This window comes from Periplaneta americana, chromosome 9, assembly GCF_040183065.1.
Source record: "Periplaneta americana isolate PAMFEO1 chromosome 9, P.americana_PAMFEO1_priV1, whole genome shotgun sequence".
NCBI lineage: Eukaryota > Metazoa > Arthropoda > Insecta > Blattodea > Blattidae > Periplaneta > Periplaneta americana.
In genome coordinates, this window is record NC_091125.1 from 92921495 (window position 1) to 92937128 (window position 15634).

The following is a 15634-nucleotide window of genomic DNA, read 5'->3' on the forward strand; positions in this document are numbered from 1 at the left end:
AATAAATTAGTTTTTCACAGTAAGAATTAATAATTCAATTTTTATTTGTGTTCAAATATCACAATGAAACAATATATAAAATATAATAAATAATAAGTAGGCTATGTTAGTATAAACTGAATAAACATTGTTACACAGGGAGTTTGAAAACATCACTTTCGTAACATTTAAATGTTTTATTCAAACACCCTATATAACAGTGAACATAATATATTATCAAATAAGTTAGTAATAAATAAGATTTATGAAATAAATACATTCAAATACGAAAACATTCACAGAGCAATAATACTCAACACAAAACACAAAATGAGATTTCACTACTATTAATTGCAAAGCTACAGCATGCAATTCTTTAATTACTGATCGGTAACTGAGACAACACTCAAATATTATGTAAATGGAAGAGAATTTCATTTCTTCAATGTTGGTATCAATGTTATAACTATTATCTCCTAACATCCTGAAGGTTAGATAAGCAAATTCATACAAAGTTAATTATTTAAGATCATTCTCATTTTACAAAACATTAAATAAGAATGAATCAACAGGTTCAGATGATCCGCAATTTCACACAATTTTCATAATTTGTCTTTTCTCATTGGACTGCGTCAGATGATTCTAATTCTACTTTTTCCTTCCTGTTTCTCCTTAAGGGTTCCTTTCTGTGTTTCTGCAATATCTGATGTTCTGTCCTATGGACATGTTCGATCCATTTTCTCTACTTAATCTCTCTCTAAATAGCATTTTGCGACATCATCTTCTACAAATACGTCTTTTAAACAGTCATTGGTTATCAGATTGCCATAAAGAATCTTAAGTATCTGTTTGAGTAAACTTTAAATGCCTTATTGATATCACTGTTGCTTTCCAACTTTCACACCCATGTAGTGAAACAGACTTCACATTAGTGTCAAATAGTCTCATTTTAGTTTTAAAAATATATCTGTATAGACTTCCTATGGAAACTAATTCTGAGAAGGCAATTTTTAATTTTGTAATTCCGGTCTTTATATCCTCACCCGACTTACATTTTTTTGTTATAATACTGCCTAAAAATATAAATTAATCAACCCCCTCTATTTATTATAACCAGCTGTAACCCTGCTTTTGTCGTGTTGTTTACTCTCACTTTTTAGTTTCATGTTAAATTATAGCCAAGCTGTATAGTGACAGACAAAATTGTGGTTCTGATGTCAATAAGTTATTACATGAACTCTAGTGAAGATATCATATTGTGAAATGAGTGTTTCGGAATGTAAACTCGATAAGTTCAATTTCCCTGCGTTGATTCCACTGTCTGCCACCAGAAACAGCTAAAGAAAATGGCGGCGAGTGGACAGTAAATGTTGCAAATCCCAACAGATTCCTCTAATTCCTTTTTAAAAATGTTAAATTCATGTGTCTGTACACATATCAATCAAAATTATCATGATCCCATGTAGAGAAACATAAGTTTGTCGAACTGTAAACTATTGAAATGATTAATGGAAATGATACTAATGAAGGCGAAATGAGTCCGAGGTCCAACGCTGAAAGTTACACAACAATTCTGCTTCGAGTGGTTGAGGAAACACCTCAGAAAAAACCCAACCAGATAACTTGTTTCGACCTGGATTTGAACCCGGGCCCGCTCGTTTCTTGGTCAAGAAAGCTAACCGTTACTCCACAGTGGTGGAGTACATAATTACTTTACATATTTTCTATAATTTTGACCTTCGAATTTGTTTTAACTTTCGCCATATTGCTTGTTTTTTTCAATGAATCATATGCATTGGTAAAATTTAATTAATGTTAAGTACGAACAGTTCACTAATCTAGTTTATTAATTTAGAACTATTATAATGGAATAGTATTTTACGTTATACTTCAAAATAATTTTTTGCCTATCACTTGGTCAGTGTTCACAAATGTACCAACATTCAATAGCGATTTCCACCTGTTGTTGCTGAGGTCCCCACGTCAGTATTATTTTCATGTCAGTTTTTTTAATTTAAGTAAAATTAAATTACTTAACGTTTCTTGATGCCAAAAATGTTGACACACGAAAAAATCACACACTATTTCGATGACGCAAAACAATTACCTACTAATGTTAAAAAGACGAGTACTGTGCTCGTTGGAAAAAACAAAATCAAGTGGCCACACCATAGGCTATTATATTGTTTGACAAATTTCTTAGCATACTGGTAGTGATAAAGATGATCATTTCTAATATCACACTGCATTACTTCACGAACTTCATTTTGCTGCGTAACAATGTAAGAGACCTGAGAGATCTTAGTATGGTGACTTATTTCTCAGAGGTTTTATCAACAGTAATCTCACTAGAAGTTTTGATTTATCTAGAGAAAATCAAAACTCGAGTGGGATTTAAATTGATATTATACGATTAGAAGAAAGTATATAAAGATTAGAAGAAAAAAAGTACTCTAATTCAATAAAATGTTAATTGACTTACTGAAATTCTATTTCACTAATGTTAGCTTCACCAAAATGTTTGAACGGATCCGCCATGTTCAGTTGACTGTCTATGCTGTAAAGAAATGACGATCGCAAAGCATGTTTTATAGTACCGTAAAGAATTTGCAGTTTGAAATATTCGCAAACAAAGAAATGCTAGAATAATGATAAAAACAAACAAATGTTAGGAAAGCGATAAAATTAAACAAATGCTAGGGAAGCGATAAAATTAAACAAATGGTAGGAAAGCGATAGAATTGTGCGATAAGCAGCCATGATTGGTTGAAAGACGTCCTTACGTACAGTTTTTTTGGTCAAAAGTAATATGACGTAGTAAAAGTGTAATAGTCATTCCAAATAACTATTACATGTTATATATATTATATTCAGAAAATGCTCGGTTGTCAGTCCAGTGTCTTCCGGTAAAGGAGGAAACACAAAAATAAAATTTATTGTATATCTGTCCAACTCATGGTTACCTTTTTGTAAAAGTTGTCCTACTGAAGTTAATAGAAAGAACAAAATATTATGTACAACAATTGTAATAAATACGTTGCAAATTATTTGAATTTTTGCACCATACGTTAGAAGCTACGTATGGGCTACATCACAACGAAAAACAAGAAGGAACCTATTTGTTGGATCCGTTAACAAAAGTTATTTCCTAGGGTAGTGCTGGAAAATATCCGTACTTTCCGAAAACGAACCAAACATATACGATTCTGTATATGAACTTTCGGATTTTCTTGTGAATATGTTTGGAAATATTCTTCTGGAGGATAAACTGGAAAATTGGTGTGTAACCGCCGTTGAACAGTGCAGTTACGATGGCGACCAAGTACATAACGCCATCAACATTAAGGAACATTATAGGTCTACATAGCCCTTATAATATTTGTGTTTCGATAACTGATAAACTTCGAAAGAGCGGTAAATATGGCCAGCTACGAGTATTTTCGTAAAAGAAGAGCTATTTTCCTTGGACCAAAAATACAACGCTAAATCAGTCATAATTATTGTTTACTGTTTTGGCGAAATCTGCTCCCAAATTTTCCTTCGTCGATTTTAATCAATATTCCCTGGACCACATCATATTTCTCCTTCATTTCGCTCTGATAACATATTATATATTTTAAAATCTATATTTCCATTTGGTGTATTCAAAAAACCGCCATTATGCTCGTTGAACCTTGCACTTAACTACTGCAGTCAATTCCTGAACAATACAGTCACGAACGTAAAGATTAATTTTTGGTTCTACAGAATATATATGTTATGGTAACATGATTATTAGAGGAGGAAAATTCGCTCCGGCACCGGGAATCGAACCTAGGTCCTTGGTTCTACGTACCAAGTGACCTAACCACTGAGCTACGCCGAAGTTCAATCCACAGCACCGGATCGAATCCCTCTCCCCTAGTGTTTTTCCCTTTGTGGCCTGACTCCAAGTTCGACATATATTAAGTCAACTGCCATTAATAATAATCTGTAGTAATGTCACGAGAGGTCTGGGATTTCCCGATAAATTCACGAGCGAAGCGACTGGCTTTATCTGGGAAATCTCAGACCTCGAGAGGCATTTATTAGGACTATTTCGTGAATAAAATAAAAATAATACATCCCTAAAATTCGCTCGCAAATTATTAATAATTGTATATTTACGAATACTTAACCTATTCAGACGTTGTAAAGTCGAAATTGATAGCGATAAATCTAGCTGCAGAAATAATTGCGATGTTAGACTGTGATTGGTTGGAATTCGAAATTGCATTACATTTCATTGGTCGAAAATGGAATGACGTCATATAAACGAAATAGTAATTGTAATCATCAAAGTACAGTCACGAATTTTACTAGCAATATAGCACTTCTCTTTTACGTCACTTGGCGCGGTACGGCCCGGTCATAAGTAGCGAGCATATTCGGTGCTGCTGTACCACATGCATTGTCCAGTTGTTCCCGTTTAGTTATTCCACCGTGTCCTTAAACAATATTTAGAATGTCTCGAAACATGGTCCATCATCAAGGCAAATAGGTAACACTTGAGGAGTTGCCTACTTAATCATGTCTGGCTAACCAGCCCAACAGAGTAGGCGACTTTCCTAGTCGTGTCTACTTACCCCGATGATGGTACCTACATGTAGCCTAGTTCCAAAAAGTTGGAAAAGTTAAATTCCAGAATACGATGGAATATACAAATGCCTACTTCTGAGGTACATTATTATTTTCTTGCCTTTCCAGTGGTGAGACAAGGCAATATATCTACGACACTGTTCAAACACCCAAAAAGTTCACACTACGCAGAACACTGTGAAATACTAAAAGAATTATAACGTTACAGTAATGAATTCTTAATCTAGTTATGAATGATATGTTGGTGAATTGTAAACAAATGTTCATGGTAAAAGTACAGCTAAATAAGCTACATAAAACTACAGTTGTTAATATTTAGAACATGCTTCCCCACATGGAATGGAAAACCTTCGTGAGAGTAGAGATGGTTTCCTTGAAGGCCTCATTTCATGCCCCGGGTCGGCGGACTTTGCAGTCGTACATGTGTCTGATCTTCTGGACGTCCCCACGGCTGAAACCATCCCGCTGTCCGATTTTTACGCCCGAAATCTAGAGCACAACCAAACAATTATGACTACCTGCTACAATAAGACGAACACAATCCATATTTTCTAAATACCGGTAGTGCACTTAATACTAAGGCTGAAATAAGTTTTAGAAACAAATCTACAATCTTCAGCAACATAGCTTTGCGTTCACCTCTGCATTTCAACGAATTGGCAAGCAGACCAGGAGGAGAAATTATAAAATATCGGAAGAAAAATGTACAAGAATGTAACAAAGAAGAGAAAAGCTGGAGGAGAAATAGAAATAATAGATAGTGGTGATGTTAAGTATAATATTAAAAAACAATGTCAGAACTTCGACCATGAAGAGGAAGATAAACAAGCCTGAATAAATGCAACACTATAAAAATGGGAGTAAATTAATGTAGGAATGTAAGAGGAATAAGATGTATAGGAATAGAGGAAAGAAATTAAACAGAAGCGAGCAAAGGAGATGGACAAAGTGTAAGTGAATATTGTGATTATGTTCAAATCGTGACTGACAAAGAAAAATAAAAAGAACAAAGAGAAAGATGGGGGTAAAAAACACTGACGGCGATTGTTGCATAGAGGACAGTAGCGATGTCTGTGTCATTGTGGGATGGTAGTTACTAGAGTTGAACAACGATCGAGAAAGCAATACTAACAGCGCCCGCAAAGCCGATAACCCGCACGACAATGTTGTCTACGTCGCGTCGTTAACAAAGACTGCTTGTGAGTGTTTCAAGACTTCAGGACTTCGAGAGTGATCAACTCTCTAACATCAAGCAGCCTTGAATAGTCACAGTTGTTTATACCAGACTGAACTTTTATCTACTTTGGCAACTGTTATATATGTATAAACAATTAAGTAGCCTATTTGAAACATCATCTCTACCTTTCAGTGTATAATAATTCGTTCCCCAATCTTTATTTAATTACTAGGCCCTTATTAAAAGGCTAGGAATTTCCTTTTCCATTATGTTTGAGATCAAGTATGAAATTTCAAGTAAAAAAAAAATTAACGCTTTATTTAACGTTGTTTCTTATTGTTAGAAATGCAAATTGATTTGAGATTTTTTTTTTTCTATTTATATAACCATAGGTAATGTCGTATAATAGAACCAGAACATTTTGATAATTAAGATACTGTTTTGTTTTGTGTTTTTGTATCAATTAAACATCTCTAATGTTATTTATTTCAATTATATATGTTATTCAAAGTTACGAAATCTTTCCAAGCCGACCAAATGCTATTTCGAGAATGATGAGCAAGACTCTAAGCGCACGAGACGAGACGAGACGAGACGAGACTCGAAAGACAAATGCAGCGAACACAGCGAGCGAGAGCGGCAGTTAGTTTTGTTCATCTCTAGTAGTTACACAGTAGCTGCAGAGATGATGGTGATGGTAAATATGATGATAAATGTGTTGATGGTAATCATTAATATCGCTGTGATATTGGTAGTGGTTATGATGGTAGTATTGGTGATGGCGAAAATAATTATAATGGGAATGGCGATAATAACGATACTGAGAGTGAAGCTAAACGTAGCGATGATGATGATGATGAAGGAGAAGAAGAAGCAAAAAAAGAGAAAACGGAGGGAGCAACGAAGAGGAGTAACATGGGGATAAAGAAGAAGGGAAGTAGTAGAAAGAAGAGGAGGAGGAGGAGGAGGAGGAGGCGGAGGAGGAGGCGGAGGCGGAGGAGGAGGAGGAGGAGGATGAGAACTATGAAAAGAAGAGTGGGAGAAGGGAAACGACGACGACGTGGACGACGAACAGCAGGAGAATGTAGAATGGCGACGAACAGGAAAAGAATAGTGAAGAGACGAAGATAAGGACGGTGAAGATAAAAAAGTAGAGTGAAGAAAATGATACAGTTGGAACAGGAAGAAGAAAAAGTGGTGGAGATAGAAATAAAATTAATAATAAGTATAACAAAAGAAAAGAACAGGTTGAAAAAATAAAACCTTTCCTCGTCCGCATATCGAAGAAGAAATTGAACTCCTCACCTTGGGCACGATGGTAGGTTTACCATTCTTGGAGAAGGCGTTAGCGGAGTAGTGCATGACACTGCGGTAGTCGTAGTCCACGCCTTGTCCGTCTGTCTGCCCCTTCTTGGCTTTTTCGAAATTGTTCTGGCGCCCTGCAAAATCCAGTTGAACGTATTCAACAACATTTAATGAAGATCCGTCCGGAACTGCATCTCCGGCGGTTTTATTTATAACTTAATTTTAACAATCCATTCACTAATGAGCCCTGCATTCACTGCAATCTACTAGCTTAATGCGTCAGCACTCATAAATTCCATATTATTGTATCTTTTTACATAGCTCCTCGTATCCCGCCAAGTAAAGAAATAAACACAGAAAGGTTGTTTCCCTATCCGCGGGGAATTCACTCTACCGTCTAGTGGAAGAGAGCTAACAATGGGAGGGCAGGTGATAGGACAGGCGAGCAGCACAAGTTATTCATAAACTATTAAGGCCCGGCACATGGAAGCAATATGAGGCAGTCTGGCGGCCAAACAGCTGTTTAGTACGTGTTATTCGCATTGATAGGAGCACAATGTATCATTCATATACTAAAAGTTGACTTTGCAGTCAGGATTGTCCTGTTGCAATTCATGCACATGCGTTGTCCATATGGCTTCAATTTAAGTAACTTCCTTGAGACTTCTGATGATTTAGATACACTAACCTCCTGCGTTAAATGTCTGATTTTCGCCGAAAATGTTCAAACCTAGCACCAATTCCATCAGTGAAAGCTCTACAGCGTGACAGAAGTTTCTTATTAGTTATTAATTAAGAAGCTCTTAATCCAAAAATATTCGCATATCAAAGCGACTTTCTCCATAAAAAAAACAATGCAAACTCAGATTAATTCGTTTCACATTCTTTTATTCATATAATATACAGTATAATTTACGTAAAATTCGATACAACAGTGCAACACAAATTACTTTACTGTATATTGTATTTGAGTGTCTTTCACATGTTTTACTGCTTGGTAAACTTATTGAACATTTAAAGAAAATATTTTCACTAGCCTATCACTAACGGAAACACTTCTAACTGCTTCACTGGAATCTTTTGCTTTGACTAAGAACCTATCCGATGACACATCTGCTTTTGTCTCGATTTGAGGATTTTGCGGAAATGTGACATTCCGTTGTCGTTAAACAGATTTATGGCACGCATTGCTACAACTTTATCAGGGTGGTGAATTTGAACAAAATTTTGTACCGCTTCCCACTTTTTACACATCTGTTTAATCTCATTTGAAGAAAGGAATTCGTCCATTCTTTTCTCCTCTACCTCCTCAGACGAGATCCTCTCCATTGTCTCTTGCTGTTGTTCGCAAGTGAAGCAAGTTACGTACAAATCGTGATGCTCGTATTGCAAGACATCGCTCGTTTATCAAACAAAAATGTTTCCTCATTGTTCGCTCGTTTTGCTAAATACTCGCAAACCAAATTACTTGTAATCCAAAGTTTTACTGTACATGAATTTTTCGGAATCTTCTTTTCGCTGTTGTTACAGAGATCGTTTACATAATATTATTGCAAATAAAAACTCGCTCTTTTAACATGCATCTGTTACAAGCCATCTGACAGTACAGTACCTAGTTAAGATGTAGGGCCAAGAACGACCTGTCAGTATACGAATAACATGTACAAAACCATTTACCTGTCAGACTGACTCATTTGCTTGTATGTCGTGAGAATTACTCTTTGAACAATATGTCCTGTTCACCCGCTCGCCCATCCATCTGTCCTCCTATTACTGCTTCTGTGTGGCTAGACGGGAGAGTGAATTCCCCGCGGGTAGGGAAAAACCGTCTCTGTAGTTATCTCATAGCTAGGAGTAAAGGGATGTTTTTAGAACATGTAGTGTGGGTTAACTGACACAGCTTATTTCTTTTCACATCTCATAGCACTCCCCAAACTCTGTAAACCAGTACTGTCAGAGTTACAAGCTCCAAAACCGGTTGTGGAGCTAGAGTCGGAGCGTGAACTTGCTTATGTCTGTGGAAACACCGGAGCACGCAACAAGTCATAGTGGAGCGCTCCGCTCCGTTTAGTCTCTGTCTGACAACGCTGCTGTAAACAATAATTACCGCACGACAACTGACAGAACGAATGATCTGCACTCAACCACATCCAAACGAACACAGTCACTGTCGCATTCGAGAATTCCCTCCAACGGCGGGTGTGTAGGAACCTATCGGATAAGCGACCGACCATTTCTCCGAACTTGATGTCTCAGACTAGTGTCGTGCAAAGTTCGAACATGACGAGGGGATAGATATTACAAACTTCGCCTTACTCTATAGGCATCCAACAATGCGTAAAAAATGGAGCACGTAAAGTAAAATAACCAAACTCGTAAAAAATCGGTAAGAGGCCTTATTTTCGGTTCGGTTTGCCTGGTCTCTGTAGAACCGATGTTAGCTTTGCTTTTGTTCAATCTTTTTCCTTCCTTATCTTCGGTGCCTTTCTCCTCTAGTGCGCTTTTATGCTTTAGCTTCATAAGGATGTCAGGCACATGTCTTGCGAAGTTATGAATAGTAATGAGTACAGGAAATTTTTGTTGTTATTAATATGACAAAACATTCACAAAATATATATACATAAGTAAATAAAAATATCTTTTAAAAAACGCGTACATTCGTAGTACCGACTACTATCGTGCAATTTTGAAACACGTGAGAGGAAACCGACATTACAAACTTCGTCTTAAACCATATGAAAAACTAGTTACAAATAATGTCCTCAGATCATTAAGGGGTTTAGAACATGAGGGACGGAAGGGAAGGGCAGCGGATACTTTCATAATTTGGTCGAACAAACATGACAGGCTTCATCCTGCAGAATGAATATCAACGAATTATCGAACTTCACCATACTCAACAAAATTAACCGAGCTTACTGTCTGCCATACACGACGATAATGTGAGTATGAAAATGAAATAATTTCATCATCTCTATCCAAGTAATCGAAGTACAGTCTATTCTATCTATTAGCCCCCCTTCAGGGGAGAGCATGGAAGAACTGTTCTCGCACGCAGGCCACTCGAGTGGGCCCAATGTACTCGTACTACCCGGGATGGAATAGTGTGCATGCCCTGAGGCCCCCCACGTGCTGCCTCCGAACTTCCCTACACCCTATATACGATCCCTTTAACTTTCCACGTAGGCCTCACCGCGGTCCCTCAACCCCGGTCTCACGAGTTACCATGAGCCCAGTGGAGAACCCACAGTGCATTGCACTACCACCAACAACGAATGGTCACATATCCATGGGGTCCAAGTCCGACTCTACATCGGAGCAAGCCGGAAGCCTAGGAAATAAACGGAGATGGAGATGATGATGATGATGATTATTATTATTATTATTATTATTATTATTATTATTATTATTACTTTAAAGTAGGTTATTGTACTACGCTTTATCAACTTCTTAGGTTATTTAGCGTCTGAATGAGATGATAATGCCGGTGAAATGAGTCCGGAGTATTATTATTATTATTATTATTATTATTATTATTATTATTATTACATTAAAGTAGGTTATTTTACGAAGCTTTATCAACTTCTTAGGTTATTTAGCGTCTGAATGACATGGTGATAATGCCGGTGAAATGAGTCCGGAGTATTATTATTATTGTTACTTTAAATTAGGTTATTTTACGACGGTTTATCAACTTCTTAGCTTATTTAGCGTCTGAATGAGATGGTGATAATGCAGGTGAAATGGTCCGGAGTATTATTATTATTATTATTATTATTATTATTATTATTATTATTATTATTATTATTATTATTATTATTATTATTTGTAATTATGATGGCGAAATGAATTCGAGGTCCAACGCCGAAAGTTACCGATCAATTCTGCTTCGATTGGTTGAGGGAAAACTTGCCCCAACCAGGATTTGATCCCGGGGCCGCTCATTTCACGGAAAGATCTTTTAATCGTTACTCCACAGCGGTGGACAATTCAAGTACAACAATAGTCTTCGAAATAACAGATGTGGATCCGGCCGCCATTTTGTTTCACTAGGCTTACTAATCACTGGTTACCTCCTTTAATCGCTCAAATATGGCCGGTTAAACATTACCACGGTTAATCTCCTGTTTAAGTCCTAACCGAGGTCGATAGACCGTAAAAATGCTTAATCAGTGGTTAGACAGCAATTTTAACCGGTGGTTACACTAACTGACGTTGATGCACGTGGTCATCAGTGGTGATAATCTAATGACTACCAGAACCGAACAACGCATACCAATGGGACGAAATAGAGGTGGAGGTCTGTGTTGGGGTGGAGATGTAGGTGGAGCTATTGCTGGTAACAACGATGCTTTATTAAAGATCTAGAGATCTCCATTCAGATACTACAGATAATGCTGGAGTACCTGGCTGTATGTTCTCCCAGAGGATGCTGACGTGATGGTCGCGCTCGTAGCGGTTCTGTTCGTGCACGAAGCCCACAGCGTGCATCAGCTCGTGCACGGGGGTTCCCAGCGTGGTCAGACAGCCGGGACTCTGCAGATTCACCTTCTGAGGTCCGCCCACACGTCCCACCGAAGACCAGCACCCCGTGTTGTCGCTCACAATGACAAGATAGTCCGGATTGTCACGCTTTCGGGGCACGAAGCGGATGCAGGTCCGCTTGTGGTACTCCTCCATGGCCTTGTGGATCGTCCCCAAGTCGGCACTACCTGCAAATGTTGGCGGTATTGTTTTATTACAATTCGTCGTGAACAAGGTGGAAATTTTTATAAGCCAAAAGTGTGTTCAGTACATGAAGCCAATCTCACTACGTTAAATTGTTTAAAACTAATTAGGTATATTAGCGTACAAAGTGTTCGCCAGGAAACGGGTTTCGCTCAAGTAAATGCCGTCGGCTTTTTACTGATACAGATAGAACGCGACCGCCGAGGAAATAGTGTATACACGTCCTCTGGATCAAGAGTGGGAAGGTTTTGTCACGTAGTACGAGCAAATAGCACAGAGTGAAGGGACGTCGTGGTTAGAGCATTGGTATACAGCTGACTTCCATTCAGTGCACTGAGGTTCAGTTCGTGGCAGTGCAAGACATATTAAAAAAGCAAATCTTCATCTATTATATGCATATTACGAAGAAATTCTACGAAAATAATATGCTCTTTTTCAGCAGTCGACAGTTCCAATATTTATTACTAGGTTAACCAATAAATTACATTTATAATATAATGTATAAGTTGCGAGAATTTATTGCCAAAAGCTGACGTGATGAATCACCGCTAGGCGGATTGTTACTTGCCCATGTTACTATCCGAACAGCGCCTTTGTAAGCGAAACCTCTTTCCAGGCGTAAACCTCTGATTTGATAGAGCTAAACATTTTCTGGCTGATTTATCATTTGGAGATTCTTTAAAAAATATTGAATGCAACTTAATACGATTTCTGAAAACTTTAACATCTAAAACTGTTTTAAGTTTGTTTAAGGAACATGTGATAAAATAAAAACAGAAATCAACTTAATTGAGTATTATAGCAAATCACTCTCAATATGCTTTGAAAATTAAACGATAAGCCACTTCAACCACAATTAATTAAACGAGATAGACTTCCTGTATACTCATTGAAGTATTCCTCATTCTGTTATTGTATCTTTCCCTGTACACTCATTGAAGTATTCCGCTCCCTGTTATTGTATCTTTCCCTGTACACTCATTGAAGTATTCCGCTCCCTGTTATTGTATCTTTCCCTGTACATTCATTTAAGTATTCCGCTCCCTGTTATTGTATCTTTCCCTGTACACTCATTGAAGTATTCCGCTCCCTGTTATTGTATCTTTCCCTGTACACTCATTGAAGTATTCCGCTCCCTGTTATTGTATCTTTCCCTGTACATTCATTGAAGTATTCCGCTCCCTGTTATTGTATCTTTCCCTGTACAATCATTGAAGTATTCCGCTCCCTGTTATTGTATCTTTCCCTGTACACTCATTGAAGTATTCCGCTCCCTGTTATTGTATCTTTCCCTGTACACTCATTGAAGTATTCCGCTCCCTGTTATTGTATCTTTCCCTGTACATTCATTGAAGTATTCCGCTCCCTGTTATTGTATCTTTCCCTGTACACTCATTGAAGTATTCCGCTCCCTGTTATTGTATCTTTCCCTGTACATTCATTGAAGTATTCCGCTCCCTGTTATTGTATCTTTCCCTGTACACTCAGTGAAGTATTCCGGTCCCTGTTATTGTATCTTTCCCTGTACATTCATTGAAGTATTCCGCTCCCTGTTATTGTATCTTTCCCTGTGTACTCATTGAACTATTTCCCTTCCTGTTGTATATTTCCTTGTACACTCACTGAAATATTCCCTTTTATGGTATTGCATCTTTCCCTGTACACTCATTGAATATTGCCCTTCCTGTTATTGTACCTTTCCCTGTATACTCACTGAAGTATCCGGCTATCTCGTATGGTACGATGCCTTTAGGCCATCGCGCACTTTGAGCTGTCAGGCCGTTCCTGGTGTTCTGCATCATGATGTCGCCCTCCGTGTAGGGACCTAACTCTTCGGGGTTTATCTCGCTGTCATTCTTCCAATTCGCCACACGAAGCCCTGTGCACATACATACTCATATATTCGAATAATGAAAACATGTAGCTTAGTGGATAAAGCGCCAGCACGTAAATCTGGAAATCCAGGTTCGAGTCCGGGTGCCGGAGAGAATTTTTCTCCGTTCTACCTATTCTTCACCATATAAAAAGCACAAAGTACACAAAATTAAATTCTACAAAATCTTAGCAACTTTGATGCTGATATAGCTGCGAGAACTGGACAGTTAAAAAAGATAAAAGAATAGAAACTACAGAAATGAAATTTTTGAAAGCAGTGAGTTGTTGTTGCCCATTTAAACAAGAACAGAAATTCAGATATCCATAAACAGCTAAGTATACAGGGTGAACGGAAAGTAATATCATTCATTTCAGGGAGTGGTTTTTTAGATATTTCAAATAAAAAAGTTTAATACAATTTTGCTCGTTTTTGCTTCCTTTTCGAGGTAAAATTGTTTAATTTGAAACATTTCATGTCGTGTTTCGGGAAAGCCATTGATTTAATTCCCAATATACTTAATAAATTTAAGAGAGCAGTCTATTATGATAATGAATTATTGAAATTATTTCAATTTTATTCCTTAAATGTGCAGAAATTTGATCCGGACAAATATAGCATTGTAAAATTCCTTTGCAGAACGAAAAGTTGGATTTGTTCGGATCAAATTTCTGCACATTTAAAGGACAAACTGAAATTCATTCAATGATTTATTATCATAATACTTTGCTTCCTTAAATTGACTGAGCACACTGGAAAATAAATGAATGACTTTCCCTAAGCAAACTATAAAATGTTTCATATAAAACTACTTTTATCTTAAAAGGGAAGGGAAAACGAGCAAAATTGTATTAAACGTTTCATTTGTTTAAAATAGCTCAAAGAACATCCCCTGAAATTAATGACGTTGCATACGGTTCACTCTGTACATAATTTACAAGAAACTCTTAAACAACAAAAACACAAATGGTACTAGTTCTTTTTAAAAATAGGCTGCGGAAAATATTATTAAATTACAAACCGCAAAAATACCGAGATATATGACAACCTAGATGAATTCATCTGAAAACGGAACGAGCCAAAGGCTTTGCATTTGTACAATTTAAAGTCTGTAAGGATTAAACCTTAAATCGCCACATAAAATGTGTCCAAGACTTCTGCGAACTGAGGACATTAGTTGGGCAGAACGGGTAAGACTATCACCATACCGACTAGCACATGCTCAATACCTACATATTCTCAGAAGTTCTGACAGTTTTGAGAGTGAATGTTGTTTGTTTAAAACTAGTCCAGTTGGTCGCCATCGTTGAATCCAGCGACGTATCGTTTTGCGTGAAGGAATTCTTACCATATCATCACCAAACTCTCTTCTATAAGTACGTTAGACTGTTGTTTTTATTACAGCAGTTATTGTCCTGCAGTGCCAAGTTAAGGGAAGGAGATAATGAGATTTTAACATATTTCCTAACCGATGTACAACTTTCATTTTCTTATTGTAAAAATATAGTTTTTGCAACAACTCAAATCAGAGATTAATTTCTAAAAAATAAACGGGGCGCAAATTTTGAAGAAAAAAAATACCAGAATACAGTAATTCACTAAAAGGAATAGGCATACATCTCACCATTTTTAAGATAAATTCAGAATTTCTAATTAGGACTTTTACTCCTAAAAACAAGTTCTTTAAAATCTCTGGATCACAATTTTTAGATTGGTTTTCTAATTTTCAGATAAACAATTACATTTTTAAGAATTAATCTTATAAGAATTTTATATAAATATGGAGACATATTTTCAAACGCAACAAAGTAATTTGTGTTCCAGAGAAAAGTTTCTTAATGGTCTGAAGAACGTATATATCAATAATACCATGCATGTAGCATTAATAGTTTCCAAGATATACAATGTAACATTTTGTATAGAATAAAGCAAACTACTAAAATTAGGGGAAATTG

The 15634-nt window shown here is 36.9% G+C and overlaps 1 protein-coding gene across 2 annotated transcripts in view; it reads right to left on the reverse strand.

Annotated features, from left to right (window-relative positions):
• Positions 1 to 20: 20 nt before the first annotated feature.
• The window catches only part of LOC138706242 (zinc metalloproteinase nas-13-like), a 53698-nt gene continuing 38084 nt past the window's right edge, over positions 21 to 15634 (reverse strand). For both annotated transcript variants that reach the window (XM_069835291.1, XM_069835293.1), the window contains exons 3-6: positions 13521 to 13685; positions 11485 to 11790; positions 7079 to 7212; positions 21 to 5085 (exon numbers count right to left, since the gene is read on the reverse strand). In XM_069835291.1, the coding sequence (XP_069691392.1) occupies positions 4984 to 5085; positions 7079 to 7212; positions 11485 to 11790; positions 13521 to 13685 (707 nt within the window). In that variant the 3' untranslated portion in view covers positions 21 to 4983. The remainder of the gene's footprint in view (positions 5086 to 7078; positions 7213 to 11484; positions 11791 to 13520; positions 13686 to 15634) is intronic.